The sequence below is a fragment of the Seriola aureovittata genome, chromosome 11 (assembly GCF_021018895.1).
Source record: "Seriola aureovittata isolate HTS-2021-v1 ecotype China chromosome 11, ASM2101889v1, whole genome shotgun sequence".
NCBI classification, from domain to species: Eukaryota; Metazoa; Chordata; class Actinopteri; order Carangiformes; family Carangidae; genus Seriola; species Seriola aureovittata.
In genome coordinates this window covers 19,545,056-19,560,805 of record NC_079374.1, presented here as the reverse complement: position 1 = coordinate 19,560,805, position 15,750 = coordinate 19,545,056, and the positions used below count along the sequence as shown (strand labels likewise).

The 15,750-nt window shown below is 39.9% G+C and overlaps 1 protein-coding gene across 2 annotated transcripts in view; it reads right to left on the bottom strand.

The window, feature by feature from the left end:
- thsd7ba (thrombospondin, type I, domain containing 7Ba) overlaps positions 1–15,750 on the bottom strand; it is a 162,728-nt gene that overhangs the window by 17,736 nt on the left and 129,242 nt on the right. For both annotated transcript variants that reach the window (XR_008829110.1, XM_056390251.1), the window contains exons 17-18: positions 5,975–6,108; positions 5,079–5,232 (exon numbers count right to left, since the gene is read on the bottom strand). Coding sequence is in view for 1 of the 2 variants with exons in the window: in XM_056390251.1 (XP_056246226.1) it covers positions 5,079–5,232; positions 5,975–6,108 (288 nt within the window). In the remaining variant the exon portion in view is untranslated. The remainder of the gene's footprint in view (positions 1–5,078; positions 5,233–5,974; positions 6,109–15,750) is intronic.

Sequence of the window (15,750 nt, the reverse complement as noted above, 5' to 3'; positions counted from 1 at the left end):
TAAGAAAGTCATCACTTTCAAAATGAATCAAATCTAGGAGAAATTGAGGAATGGGTGTGTGTATTTCGATTAATCATACTAATGTAGAAATAAATGAGCTAATTTAATACTTTAGAGGACAGCAGTTGAAAAATGCAGCAGCTGATTCTGGTGCAAAAGCAGGGCCTCTCTTAACGGTATCTATTCTTTGGTCACTGACAAACCACTGAAAAAATCAATTAATAAAAGAAGCGGGTTCAAGTTGGTATCCTTCTCTTTACTTGCTATCAAACCACATGGTGTATTGCTTCCAACACAATGGCCCTCATTTATCAAACGAACGTACGGCAGAAAACCGTGCGTACGACCGTTTCCACGCAAGCTTCGGCATTTATCAATTTGGACGTGAGCGGACGCTACGATCAGATCTCACGTCAGGTCTGAGCTCGTGTACGCAAATCTGGATTTGCGGTGCAGCACAGCAAAATCTGGCTGAGTCTGAAAATAATTATTAAACAAACCTCAGCTGTCATCAGCATAAACAGTCACATATTTAGAACAGATCAAAACGGATTCTTAAAACAAGATAAAAAAAAATTTGAATTTTAAAAAAGCCCACGTTTTTTACTGATACCACTTTTTTGTACAATAAAACAATATGATAGGCTAAATAGCCTAACATGACATCTAATTATTGCACATTAAAATTTGAAATAATAATAAATACAAGCAGAAATGTGTGTTTGCAAATTAACTCATGGCAAAATTGTGTAATTGTTTTTTGTTTTTTCCGATGGTATGACACAACTGGAACAACAATTAAAAGCATCTGGTGAGATACTCATTGTTGCACTGTGGTTGGTCAGATGTTTACTCACTCCCCTATTTAAACAGATGCTTTGACATTTATCAAATCATAATGATGACAGATTTACTCGTTTTGGAGGAACAATACACGCGTGTCAGACGTGAGCGCGTTTTCAGAGACCGCAGGGATCTCCAGATTGCTGGGTTTCCAAATTTGGTTGGAGCAATTGATTGCACTCTTGTGCGTCTGAAGGCACCATCCATGAATGATTACGCATTCATCAATCGCAAAAACTACCACTCTATAAATGTACAGGTGATTTGTGATGCCAAGCTATCACTTTTAAACGTGGTGGGCAGGTGACCGGGGGACACACACGATTCTTTTATTTTTCAAAACAGCTGTGTTGGCGCGCGGCTGCAGGAGGCGGCACTGCAGAGCCAAAGTCATCTCCGTCACCCTCTTCCACACAGCGGTTTTATGAGCTCCTTTGATCCCACTCTTCAGACTGCCAAAAAGCACATCCTTATTTTGCGCCACCTCGGATGTCAGGATGTCGATCTCCATCTCTGAAAAGTTTCGTTTTTTGCCAGTAACTCTTCTCTCCACGTTTGACCTTAGTGGGCGAGGCCTCCGAACCAGGAATATTTAAGGGCGTTACATGTTAATGACGATCGAATTCAGCCGCCGCATTTATCAAGACCAGATCATTCGTACGCTGGGATTGGTCCGATACGAATGTTTCATGAATGCCTGTTTTCACGCAAGATTGATAAATGAGGGCCAATGTGTCTACCTAATATAATGTTTGTGAGGATGTAACTAACACTATCAAGTACAACTGCTGCTCTTCCACAATCCCTATGTTGTTTTTAAAAAGGTATTACAAATGATACAAAAGCACTGTAGTCTTAAACTTAAACAAGACTTTTATGACACCCTTGAATCCCATTTAAATCACATTCTGTAATTCTTCAAAATTACTGATGTCAAGAGCATTAGTTTTTAAATTAATGAGAATATATCTGGTAGATTACTTACAAAACCTGAGAAAAAGTCAGCAAGGATTTTTAAAATGCCACTGAAAAACTGCTGTGGGCGTGCTAAAAATACCTTAAAAGAGTAGTTGCTTCACAGATCAGATATTTTTAAAGCTATGGGGAGATTGTATCATATTGGAAGGAAATGTTTTGAGGTAGCAAAGAGAGAGTGAGAATTGTGTACGAGAACAATTTAAAATCAATGTTATCTCTTTATACAATTAAATGATATCAAAACTTCAATGTAAGAAATAAAGGGGTTGCAGTTTGTAGATTTAGTTAGTGAAGTCACAGGGAGCCACAGACGCAGCTGAGTGACCAGTGTACCAAGTGACCAGTGTAATTTGAATATTAAATGTAAAGAATTTACATTTACCTCATTATGCCTCTATCCCAAACCAACTCTCATCAGCCTAACCCTCCTTAGTTTACAAAATAAAATAAAAAAAAAAAAATCTCTGGCCTCTAGTTTCAAACGTTGTGCAATTAAAACTATTGCATTGATTAGATTAAATTAGCTATAATAACCCATTTCTGTCACATGAAAATGATCTTATAACTATAATATATTCTCTTATAGTGATGTGATAGTATCTCTTAGATATGAGGAAATAAGTAGTATCGTGTCTAACACCTGATAACTATGACAGTATTTCTAAATTATGTACAGAGGCTACTGTTAACATTTTTGATGTGAAACTACAATGGTTTCTGTCTGATTCTATTTTTTTGGCCAATGTATTAACACTTTGGTATCAGTAGGTTGAGGTAATGCAAATTTACTGACACAAACCTGTACAAGCATCATCTCTGAGGCCTTGGAAAGATCTAGGTCATTTGTTTGAATGGTACTCAACATTATTTGACACATATATGTTAAGTGCTGCTGAGCGTGTGCTATAAAAGCTCTAGGTTAAGGCTGAATGTCTGAATAATCCTGCAAAGTAGGTAGCCTGGGAGAAACCTTAATTTACTGTACTACTGACTATTACATGGCGCAGCCAAAGGCAGATGAAGACGAAAGTGATAATAATTAGGAGAGCAATTATTAGAACTGTAACATTTACAGAATATCTACCAAGAGACAGAGGTGGCATTATGAGAATTTGCACATTGCTCAAGTTCCACTACAGGCAAATGGAAATCATGAGTAGAGAAGCAAGGAATGTGTGAAAGTGGAGGAACTGTCAGCTTAGTCACAGAAGAAAAAAGATGAAGGTCTTTGTACTGAGCTGTGTTTGCTCCTCTGCTCCTGATACATCTGGGCGTGTACCTCAGTCACTGTCACCTCCTAATGAGGGACCTCTGTGTGAGCCTCATGAATCTGCTGCAGCCGGTTTTATACTTTTAATGTTTTCACAACAGTCTTACAGTCACACACACACGTATTTGTGTGCTACATACAGCATAGAGTCCTGTAATCTGCAGGCTCAATTGTGCCTTTGGGCTGTTGAGCGCGTAGTTCAGAAAGATTTTCACACCATCTTAACTGATAACTAGACCAATAAAACACACTGAGTTCACAAAATCAATTAATTAAATCTGTTCATTTGTAATTTGCAAGCTGAGTTACCAAGTTCCAGTAGGTGCTAAAACACTGAGCGTGAAAGCGCAGTACAGTTCTGTTACACACACTTTCTTCACAGCTTTGCTCAGTGTGTATCACACAATAGCACGCAGTTTGGAGATTCTTTGCCAGTGTGGTTTTTTTTTTATCGAAAGTTGTAACCATCGCAGCCAGTTGTCTGCAGAGTGGCTTAAAAACTGCCGAATACTAATAAGTCACATTAAAAAAATTTGTAACACAGTGTGGCGGATGAACAAAATGAAGTGAGCAACACAAACGCAGAATCTGAGCAACAATAATTGAGTCCCCTTTTAGATAAATTGGATATATTGGTGGACCCACCGGTGTGCTCGTTAGACTTGCTCCATTTCCTTCTTCAATAAAGACAGAAAAAAAATTATTTCCTTCACTTTGAACAGAAGGGACAGTTTACCCTTCACCCACAGGGAGCTGTGCCCTCTGTTCCAAGAAAAATGGCTGTTGATTCTCATCATAACCATTTCAAGATGTGCTTGAGGAAACAGATTATGAACAGATATGTTCTTGAATATAAATATGTTCTCCACTGTACCATATGTGTTTCAGTGGCAATTTAACTGTAGAAACAAATCATCTGTAACCATTTTATATGGCTGTTACAATTTAATTGGCTTTCAAGTTAAAAGTTTTAAACACTGTTATATGGCCCAATGCATTAAATGGCTGATTTTTACTGATGTTAATAGTGCTGCCGAAGCTTGCATATTGAATGATTGAATGAAACAAAATGTCTGTGGAGACAACTCAGACTAATTAAGTCATCTCTGTCTCTTTGCCCGAAACTGTACTTTCTCCGACTCCAATGTTCCAGTCCATTGAACTGTTATGTTTGACAGGAAACCTATACTATGCCAACATGGCCCTGTGACCCGTAGCCTGTGGCTATGACCACTGGGGAGCGTATTCTACATAGTTCTAGCCTGAGGGCTAACCTTCACTGGAGAATCAAAGTACAATCATAAACTCAATTTCATTTGGAATACTCACCATTGCAGTGGAAAATGTAATTTCAAATCATGCAAATTCAGACAGCAGACTGGAACAGCTGGGTGGAGCACACTCACTAATTAAGACCAACACCTCCCTGATGTGTACTTACAGTTTTTTAACCTTAATACTCGGAAGAAGCCAGATGAAACATTACGCTTTTAAAAGCGAATCTCAACATGTTGTCTGAATCCATCCACACTGCTCTATGTTGGGGAAGTATTGTTGATTATTTTAACAGTACTGCAGCTGTTAATGGTTTTAATTCACAAATCTTGTTCTTCCATCATGTAAATGATGGAGGGAGGCGGGCTCCAAGCCTAAGAAGGGTCTAAAATCATTACAAAAAATGTGAGTCATAAATGATTTAAAACTGCATTTGTGAGGGCGTGAGTAGCAAAGGTTTGATATATTATTCACAGTAAATTATCTAAAAATACATTTTTCTAAATTAACGAAAGAATAATAATTGTACAACATGTACATCAATGTATGTCATTACTGATGGCTTATCTTGCCATTGGCAAGTACTTCAAAATTTCAGTTATTTGCTATGGATTTTCAACATGCTTCAAATAATATCAATTAACCAATCAGCTTGCTACTCAGCAATCTGTCAACTAACCAAGAACACAGTCACTCAGTTATTGCTTCTTACCAGGGAGCAGTTGCTCCAAGGTCCCCAGGGAGCCACAACACAGTCGTTCGGGCAGGCCAGAAAGCAGACCTGGGCTCTGGGTGGCATTTCCTCCTGATCACACAGACTGTCGTCCACACTGCTGGCTTCCCCACTCGTTCCCTTCTTCACACACCTAGCAGAACAGCAGATGCAGCTGTATAACTAGTCTCCGGGGCACTGCTAACTGAGTCCTTTTTGGAGTCTCAAAACCTATTTTCAAGTTTCGGACTCAGAGTAGATTACACCTTTCCTCTTCTCAGTTGAGAGTTTCAGCTTGTTTATTTTATTTATATAGATTATATATTTACAGGCACTCCACAATTTGTTTTGTTTTTTATATATTTAACTGTATAAAACTGAAACATGGGCTCAAAAAGTCAATTTACTGCACTGTTTTCACATGAAAAATTACAGAATTGGTTTAAGTGGCTTCAAATTACTCATATTTTCAGCAAAAAGGGAGGATGACAATCAATTTTTGATCTGTGGTCGCAGTTAAGGTTAGACATACACTATACTAAACAAGCCCAAATCTGCTGCTTTTGATACAGTGACACAGTTTCCCAATTTAGCATTTCCTGTTTCCTATTGTGCGTAATCAGATACCAGCACTTGAAGCTGCTGCCTGCAGAAAAGGTCAACTCTTGATTGCTGTCCTCTGTGGCTGTTACTAAACCACTAAAAAGACACTGCAAAACAATTCTAACAACACTCATTACGATGCAGTAGTTTGTTTCCACTGTTTGTTGTCACCTGGCATTGCAAATGTTGGGACCAGTGTGATTGCCAGCTACAGGACCATTGCCAGTCTACCTCTCCCAGTGTGCGTTGCAGTGCCAGACCAGCAGTCTGCCAAGCCGAACCGGCTCACTGACCTGATCTTGCGGCTTTGGACTCCCTCCCCGCAGGCTGGCAGGTCATCCACAGTGTTGATGGTGCAAATGGACCAGGGCTCCGTCCTCCAGTGGAACTGGCTGCATTCACTGTGGCACGGCACGGCCTCGTACACCTGGACACGTGCATGTGCAAACACACACACATGAACAGAGACACACATACATAGAGGGAAAGGGACACAAATGAGGGATTATGTGTGAATGAACATGTATAGAAAATCAGCTCACACGCAAGCCCCCCTCCCAATCCCCCACACATACACACTCTCACACTCATATTACACGTACAGATAAGAATAGTTGGTGTACACACGTAGAAAATGTAGATCATATTAGGGACAATTTCTCCTTTCATATTACACTAATGAGGTGTCTCAAGGTTAGAAACTCTATTCCTCATGGGAAGAATAAAAAAAAAAAGAATACTTAAATTCTTAAATTAAATTCTCAAGTATAAATTCTTACCATTAATCTTGAAGTTATACATGTCTTCATGCAGTTTTACATGACAATACTCTCGCTTAAGAAGACAATGTGTGCTAGTTTCTTTTTATCACATTAAAATTAATGACTTGTGCTGGTTTATGGACATGCATAATGCTTCTTTGGGAGGTTCTGACGTCTATGTGTAGCAAGCCTCCTACTTCCAATAAGAGAAGAAATGTTGCCAGACATGCTGGAGATAATAATATCAGGATGATGTCCCTTATATTTTCTACATTCAGAGTATGTCAGGCTAACAAGTAACTGAAAGCATCGGAATAGATTGTTAACAGTGCACTTTTCACTACAGAGTGGCTCTGAACTAACTGATGGCCACTTAACATGCTACTGCAGCAGGAGAAGACAAAGAGGTATTTTATCCACACTGAAATAAAACCTTTGCATGATATGGAGAGAACAGCATGGGGTGTTTAAAACAACAATGACCATGGCAAAAGGCCCTTCAGCTGAGGATGTAATTGGCTGGATATCGAGCTGATTCACCTCTCCCCACTCAACCAGCGAGTCTGGCATGTCTGTATAACCAAGGGAACAGCCAGTGCAATGCTCCTGTAAACACATGTTTACTCTCAATCCATGTAACAGTCTGCCACAGTAAAAGGTATACTCTAGAGGACAATTTGTGGAAAAAGCTATGACAAGCTGTAATGGGTGTCTGTAAGTGTGCGTGTGTGTGTGTGTGTGTGTGTGTGTGTGTGTGTGTGTGTGTGTGTGCGTGCACACAGACGAGAGAGAGGGAAGAAGTGTCGAGTATTCCCTCCCCTACGGGCCACACAGATGCCTATTACACACCCTCATCATCTCCCATCTGTCCCCGCAGATGCCCCTGCTGGGTAAACTGGCAACTGCTCTGTTTCCCACTTTCTCCAATGCTACAGTAGGAACCCAGCTCCAACTTAACAGCTAATTTTTATCACCAGACAAACGACTTTCGAGTCACTTTCCACAATATACACACTATTTATTGAGTACTTAACACCATTTGTTAGGTGAGAAATCATGTGACCATAGCACTTACCAAATAGGTTACAGTACCATAACACATAAGTTGTCAGAGAGTTATTAAATAATTTGCTGGCAGGTTCAAGCTGGTGCACTGCAACACAAAGACGGAACAGAAAAAATACAGGACTCGCTCCTGTGTGCATCTTGGGTCACACAGATTTACGAGCGCTCATCGCAGAGGAGAAAGAAAGTAAAGGAATAGGTCATCAGTTAGAATCTGTTGCTATAGACCAGATCCTCTCATTGGTTAAATGTTATGCGGGCAGTCACTAACCTCCGCTACTTTGTTCTCTTATAGAAACTTCTGAAATCTTTTTCATTTTCTTTTTTTTTTTGATAAGAAACACAAAAACGATATTACCCGACTCAATTTCTTTGAGCACACTCTCAAAAGCTTTACCAACTATTCACATATAATGACATCCTAGTGTTCTCTAGAAAATTTCAGTCGGAGTCCCTACAGTTACAAAGGAGACGGAATATTATCCAAATGCACTTCACATAAATTATTTCCATCCATGTTGCACTCTCTCTAATCAAACTATTGTTCTTCCTCTCGACCAAAAGACCAAAGGGGTCACAGGAGTATGTGATTAGCACAGATCTGGCATGCAATTTCTCTTCATTAGCTAAAGCAGAGTATATGTACAGAATGAACAGCACTGACCTGAGCCTGCGTGGATGTCCATATTAGAAGTGCATGACAAGCCAGAAGTTGGGCAGGGGAGAGAAGAACAATGATATGATCATTAGTTTAGATTTTGCCTGCAGTGACAGAAATGTAGTTTTTTCTTTAATTTGATTTAAGAATACTGCATTTTGCTCTGTGCTTCATTAATGAGGGTAAGGGATGATTAAGCGCTTCATCAGTTATAGTAGATCCAGCGGTCCTGGATATTTTGCCAAACTGAATGATTCATAGTGTTGAGAGAGTTTTAAAGTGCTGCAGTTGGTTGCAACAGCTGTGCAATGCCCAGACCCGCAGCTGAAGGCAACTCCCAGAAATTAATTTGTCTGGAGATGGTGAGAGGGAAGCCGGCGTGAATGAGCATTACGCTCAGAGATGCTGTGTGCTCTGTATCTAAACAAGGTTGTTAAAAGTAACTGTTATATTGTTGACAAATAACTATTCAGGCTCTCCTGATTCTTCACAGTAAAAAGGGGCATTCAAATAAAATCCCCTGAGCTAAAACAACTCTAACACAGGTATCTCAACCGAACGCACAGAATGCTTGTGTAAGCCAAATACTTTATGCTTTATGCAGTAACAAATGGACACAGCAACAACATTCATCCATGGATACACTGTAAATCCCCCGATATGGCAAAACAGTCACTTTTTTCATCTTCATTCATTCATTCATGACTGCACATCTGAGTGGGATTAAAAGCTTAGGATCGGCTCAAACTCATTTTCATTCCTGGTTAAGAGGCAACAGTTAATGATCACTAAATTTAAAGTCTCAGGTTTGTATAAAGAAAATATTTGTGGGTTGAAATTGCCTCATGCATGGCAGGGAAAGCAAATGGCATTATTGTTATTTTTCTCTCATCTGCTCTGTGAGATAATGCTTTCATCCAAAAAACATGATGAGACTTAATGAGAACCTCATGTGCACACATAAATGCATTCTGTCTGTTCCTTCGCAATGATGCACACACACACACACACACACACACATACATACACACACACACACACACACACACCCATAGACAGATAAACACATTTCCAAAAAGGACATGTGATGTGCCAACAGGCCCTCCTGCAGGGATGGCAATTTATTGCAAACAGGGAGAAAATGGGGCAGGAAGCCTTAAAGAGGAGCACTCTCTCCCATAAATCTCTCTAACTGTCATTGTGTAACTACAACTTCAAATAGACCGTGTTATTACTGTCAGCGAGTCCATAGACGAGTTAGAAAACAATGGCTCGTCAGAGAATCGCAGTGAGATCTATCCCCATGTGATGGTGACCTCTCAAATACACTCATGAGACGATAAGTTGAAAATGTGCCACCATATAATGCAACTATTAGGCTGACTGCCACTCTAAACACATCTAAGACATCTATTTGTGCTTTTTAGAAAAAGGCGTAAAATACTGACGCAAAATGAAACCTTTGTTGTTCCTGAAAACTGAAATCCAAGTCGCTGTAAATGATTTAGATGAGAAAAGATGACATGAAATGCAGCCACAAGACCTAGAACCGTGCGTGTTGGCTGTTTAAACAACCAACAAAGCGGCAAATGAGATGCCATGCAATCTGCTCTTTAGCCGTATTTACACACGTCCCGATTTATGGTATTCTACATGTAACTGGAAGTGTCTAAACACTTTAGCCTGTAGAGCTGGATGTACTCCTCATTGTACCTGTAATAAGGCAACACACAGAGAGACTGTTCCCACAGGACTGAACGATCTATAAATTATCCAGTCCAGTTTAGTGTCCATCTCCAGCTTGGCATCATTGTAGATCTGTATTAAAATGTGCATTAAAATGAGTCTGCGAGTGTGGCTGTAATTTTTCCATGTTGTCAGTATCAAAGGAACACCCACACACGGCTTTTAGAGACACGACTGTAATTGTTTTAAAATGAAATTCAGTCTTTGCTCTGACCATTGAGTTGGTGAACATCTCTCTCTCTCTCTCTCTCTCTCCCTCCCTCAGATGTCAATGACGTAAATGAGAAAAAAAAAAAAAAACCCTTACGAGATTTATGTCTAACGTCCTCCTTGGAACCACAGCTGTGTTGGCTCTACTGCAGGGCAATAGCGTGACTTTCCATAATTACACAAATTATTTGGCCATCAAGTTCTATTTCTAGCTCTGTAATAATCTTTTCTCATTTACTTTGTAAAATATTGCCAGCACAGAGCTCAATAGGATGGGAAGGCATTAGCAGAGAATTTTCACAAGCACTTAACCCTGCACCAGCTTTTAATAATAATAGTCAAAGGTCTTTCTCACCCACTTAAAGAAATAGAGCGAGCATACCTATCGTATCAGTGCCAATACCTCTATGTCACAGTTCAAATGAGTATGTATATGATCAACTTTTACTTCAAGGAAAAAACACTGATGAGCACAGAGAACACTGATAAAGCCACTGCAGTTCACTGTCACAACACCACCATCAGGCCCAATCTGTCTGTCTGATATAATTTTATCAGTATTTTATTATAACTGGTACAACAGGACTTCTTTTCTTGGCGAGAGCTGGATTCTCCTCGTCTCTGGAGAAGAATAACTAGGCTAGATATTATAGTGTTAATGTACAGCACTGTTCGGTGGAATAAATATACAGTCAAAGTCAAGGAAATATAATTAAACATTCCTTTATTGAATTAATGTTGAGCACAAGCTAGAGCTTGTTAGTTCTATTTCAGGTTATTGGATTATGATCTCGGAACAACAGTCATCGTAGTTATCAAATAATAAATGTATGTAATATTCACCCAACCATTCCATAGAATTTATTTTTCTTATTAGTAGATAGAAGCTATGATTTGTTTCTGAAGTCAATGCTGTGTAACATCTGGGTGGCTAGAGGCTTTAGAGAGGCATCAGAATATTAAAACTTTTTGGGAGGCCGCACTTCAGGCTGTTATAACAATATGCATGGTTTGTAATGTAGGGAGACACCACCTTTTCGGACTGGGCCTGTGGGAAGGGGGGTGGGGTGTGGGGGCAATGCTCTAAGTTAATTACACCTCGCTGGCCTTAGGTGGTTCCATCAGCAGTTGGCTCCATCCTAATGTCTTTCGTTCTAATGAAGGAGAGAGATGAGTTTAGCACCTGGGTGCAGTGGGGTAAAAGATCTAAATTCAAATTGTATTCTAATTCTATTACCTAATTTCTAAATCAAATGTATTCTCTGTGATCTTTTTCATATATTTGACATTCAGGCAGATTTTATATATATATATATATATACATAATCTTACTCCTACAGTGTGCGTTTTCATGAAAAATGCTGTTGCATACTTCCCTTGCTCACCCTACCTCAGCTTCACCCAGGCTGCACCGTGTGACTCAGATGTTCCCTTCTCTAATATAAAAACCTTTTGACAGAAAGATATACAATGTGAATTCACAGGCAATCAATCCTTGATGAACTTTAAAAAAGTTAGATGCAGTTAAAAACACCTGGATGTTATGTTTGTCTTATAGTTCAGGTGTCATTATGGTCGACTGAAGGGAGTGGTGGGTGTAGAGCCTCACAACAGCGGAGGAGGTGCTTTATATACTGTAGGTTGAGCATCCTGGCAGCGAAGGGGCTGTCAACAGCAGTTATGGTGCACACAGTGGGTGGAAGGTGTTGCACATAATAGATTTGGTCATCACTCTTCCACTCCCACATACTCTAGGGAAACAAAAAGAGCATCCCAGGACAGAACTACCCTCCTTCAATAGTTTGTCTACTATCTTTTCGTCCCAATGCCACTGCTCCAGCAGAACACAACACCAGAGATAACTGGTGCTGCCACAGAGCTGTGCAATGGATTTTGAGCTTCCTTGTATTCTTCCTAAGTCTCAACCATGGCTCTTCTTGTGCAAAGCATACCCTCTATGTTGTCAATACAGGTCACCGCGTTTTTGGGAAAAACACTCAGCCTTTTGTGAGGATGCAAAACCTGTATGTCCACTTTGAAGAAAATAGAGCAGGTTATCCATCAACCACAGACTTGGAGGTTTGATCCCCAGTTCCTCAGTTCCTCCTTTCCACCTGTCACCTTGAGCACACCCTAAATTCTACCAATGGTCATGCCAGTGCCTTTCCTGTACTATATGCAGCGGACACACTATAATTTATCAAAATACTCAAATTAATAGATCAAAAAAAAATCTCTTCAATGAAAGGCAGCACTGATAAACAGCAGATGGCCATAAGTTCAGTGAGTGTGATCCTTGTCCAGCAGCTAATCCAAAGACGTAAACAAGAGTTCAGCTGTTTGGGCCTAATTTATGACATATGAACAGCAAGGCATGCTGTCACACAACTCAGCTCTTCTGAATTAATTAGGTTTATCTGATGCTGAGCAGAATATGAAGTGTGGAGAATATGAATCTGAATGTGATGACCCAAAAACCATGCTGTGTTTCACTTGCAGCCAGTTAAAGAAGGAACATGTCAAAGGATTTAAAGAGAATCTAGAATTATTACCCTCTCCTTGTAACCTCAGGTTACCAAGCTGAGCCAAGAAGAAACTCACCAGGATAACGCCAACAACATGAGGGGAAACCTCAACAGCTGGAAACTAACCAAGTGCTGACATGATTAGTCAAGATTTACTGTCGTTGTAACCAATAACATATCGTACCTCAATGTGTTTTGCCAAAGGTACCATGAAATAACCGACACCCAGATCTGCGATGAAGCAATAAAAACCTCCCAACAAATGAATGGCTGTAATGAACTGTATCTACTGTTTTCAAAAGAGGCACAACAGCAAAGCTCAAAGTTTCCAGAGAAAGACAGCCATGAGCATCAGCACCCTCACAGCTTACCAAGCGTTAAACAATACTCAGCAGAACTGAGCCAAGACATCCAATCATGACATGCAAACACAAAGAAAGCACCAAATGCTTAGTTTTGGTGAAGCAAAGCAGAGAGGCTTTAGAACTCTGTTGACAATAGTGATCTATATGGTGAAAACCAACAACACAAGCAAGAAAACACTGACTTCTGCTTTGAAGTGCGTGCTTGTGAGCAACCACTTATATTGAATCAGTCATTACCAAGAGTTGCAAAATGCTGTCAGGAGCAGTGGAACATGGAGAGCGGACATGATTACTTCCACCATAAATCTGCCGTAGAGTGGCATGATCGGACTGTTGGCATACAAGCGTGCTGATTAAATCCTATTCTTTAGCTGCTGATGCTCTTAATGCGTGAGGAGAGCAAAAACCCATGATTCAGGTTAATATTTTGTGTGGACATCCCCAGCAGTGACCAATTCTAATTGTGTAAAAACACAACATCTGTGTTCAGCTGTGATAAGTACACCCGGGGATGGACAACTGTGTTTCCACGTGTGACATATAACGGTGTTTGAAACTGATTCAAACCCCTTAATATTCCATATGATACACATGGTTTGTAGGAGAAAGGGGCCTCATTATCAAGTACTCGTAATTACCTGATAATTATGTTCCTCTCATCTCTACCCTGGCTGCGTCTTGTTAAAAAGAAGAATAAAAAATGATCTAAACTACTTAACAGAGGCAACATCAAGGCACAAATTGCCACATTGCTACTTTGGAGAACCTTTATTCTCAAATTTAGGCATATTCTCTATGTCTTTATGTGGCATTTACAGTGCAAAAGCCATCAGTGGAACAGAGTGCATCAAGGCAGAACAGCTTATTCAACAGAACTCGTTTTGTTTCCCCTCTGACCTGTCAAAAGTACAAATGGCAAACACATTGATTTCACTGTATTACACATACAGTATGACGTGATTCTAGGGAGATAAAGATCTTACAGTCACACGGGAAGGTGATTTCCTTTGAACCGAAATATATAGAAACTCTAATTGGTGAACTATTCTGCACAACCCAAATTATCCAAATGAACAGGATGATAGGTGAAAATGACTAATCCGCCACAGACTCACACCATAATTAGGAAAATTCATTACACGTCTTCCTGCAGGTGATAATTGGTGATGAGTGTGCTTTTAGTTATTCATGTTTTAGATCAGGATTTGCGATGTAGCACCTCGTTTTTGAGGGAGCACAAAACATACACCCACAAGAACAAAGAGTGTTAAAAAAGATGACACAACTGGTGCAATAAACAATCAGCTCAATATTAATGATAGTAATGCAATATGATGCAGTATATCTAACAGTATGGAAAGTATTTCCTCTGTGTCCACACAAACAAGGTCACCTGTCTCATAATTCAGCTGATGTCTCTCACACCCGCAAAACCTCCCACCACATGCACAACGCGCGGCAGAGGAATGTTGGAGGTGGACAGGGAGGATGTTTCTCTGTAGGACAGGGCCTGAGTGGATGGAGTGGAAGCCGCAGGCATTAATAGAATGAGAAATAACCATCTGACTGGCACATCGGCTGGCAGGCAGTCAAGACATTTCTGTTGTGCTTTATGGAAAAAGCACATATACCACTTGATATCTCAGCATTTGGCGGCAAACACTTGAGGGAGTTATGAGGAAACTCAAATGTCTCCAGTAATTATAGATCCAATTTGTGTGTTTCTCTGGGAGCTTTGCTTTGACATCTGTGAGCTCTCTGTGGCAGTCTCTCAGGGCGTCTTGTTCTCAGACAAGTGTTGTACTGTAAAATAGAGCGAGTGTGTGTAAAGAGCCACCATTTTATTAGCATCTGAATATTTTGGTGGTGTTTTTTTTTTTTTTAATACCAATTTTAAAAATCAGTGATAAATAATTCCAGTAAAAAGTATAAGTTCAGTATATGTTTCATTTTTTTAGAAAGTAGTTGACAACACTGGCTACATGTATCTCCATGAGTTAGTTGAAAACACCGTCTCAGGCTGACTTGAATTTTTCCATTTCACCCGTTTAAATTGAGAACCTCGAAAAGGGGACACTTGATGGCGACATTCGTGATATTTTGCAGATTACAGAATTTCATATAAGTCTGCTCTCACACTGTTATTTAGCTGTGTTTGCTCAGCTCACAGACTTGCCCAAGCAAGACAGAGGTTACGATGCTTTATTGTTTGTATATTCAAACAGTATGTTTTACTTTTAACATTACAAGAGACAAAGCAGGATGAGGACCAGCCGACCTCGACAGACCTGATGTGCCAATTACGTTTTCTCAGCTATGATTGGAACATCTCTCTTTGGGGCTCCCCGAAAACACATCTAAAATTTGTAATTGAGAGTTGGTTCATTAATTATTATTTTCCCTATTGGACACAAGATTCAGAGTGGGCAACGGATCCACAACGGCAGGTTTTTCAGTGGGGTGATGCATGTATTATTCATCTTGATTAACTAATTCTAGATCACATTTTACCAATGCAAGAAATCTTACAGACGATCTCATTAACAACACACATACAGTTTATTTCACAGCCAAACTCCTACATAGACTGTTCAACAATGTGGCCATTCTTGCTCATTATTTTCATGGAGGCACTTTCTCTTTCTCTCTCTCTCTCCCTATTTTTCTTGCTCACTCAACCGTGAGACGAGAGGATGAGTTGCGGTGCGCTGTAAATTTCATCTCTGTCAAGCCGGTCAC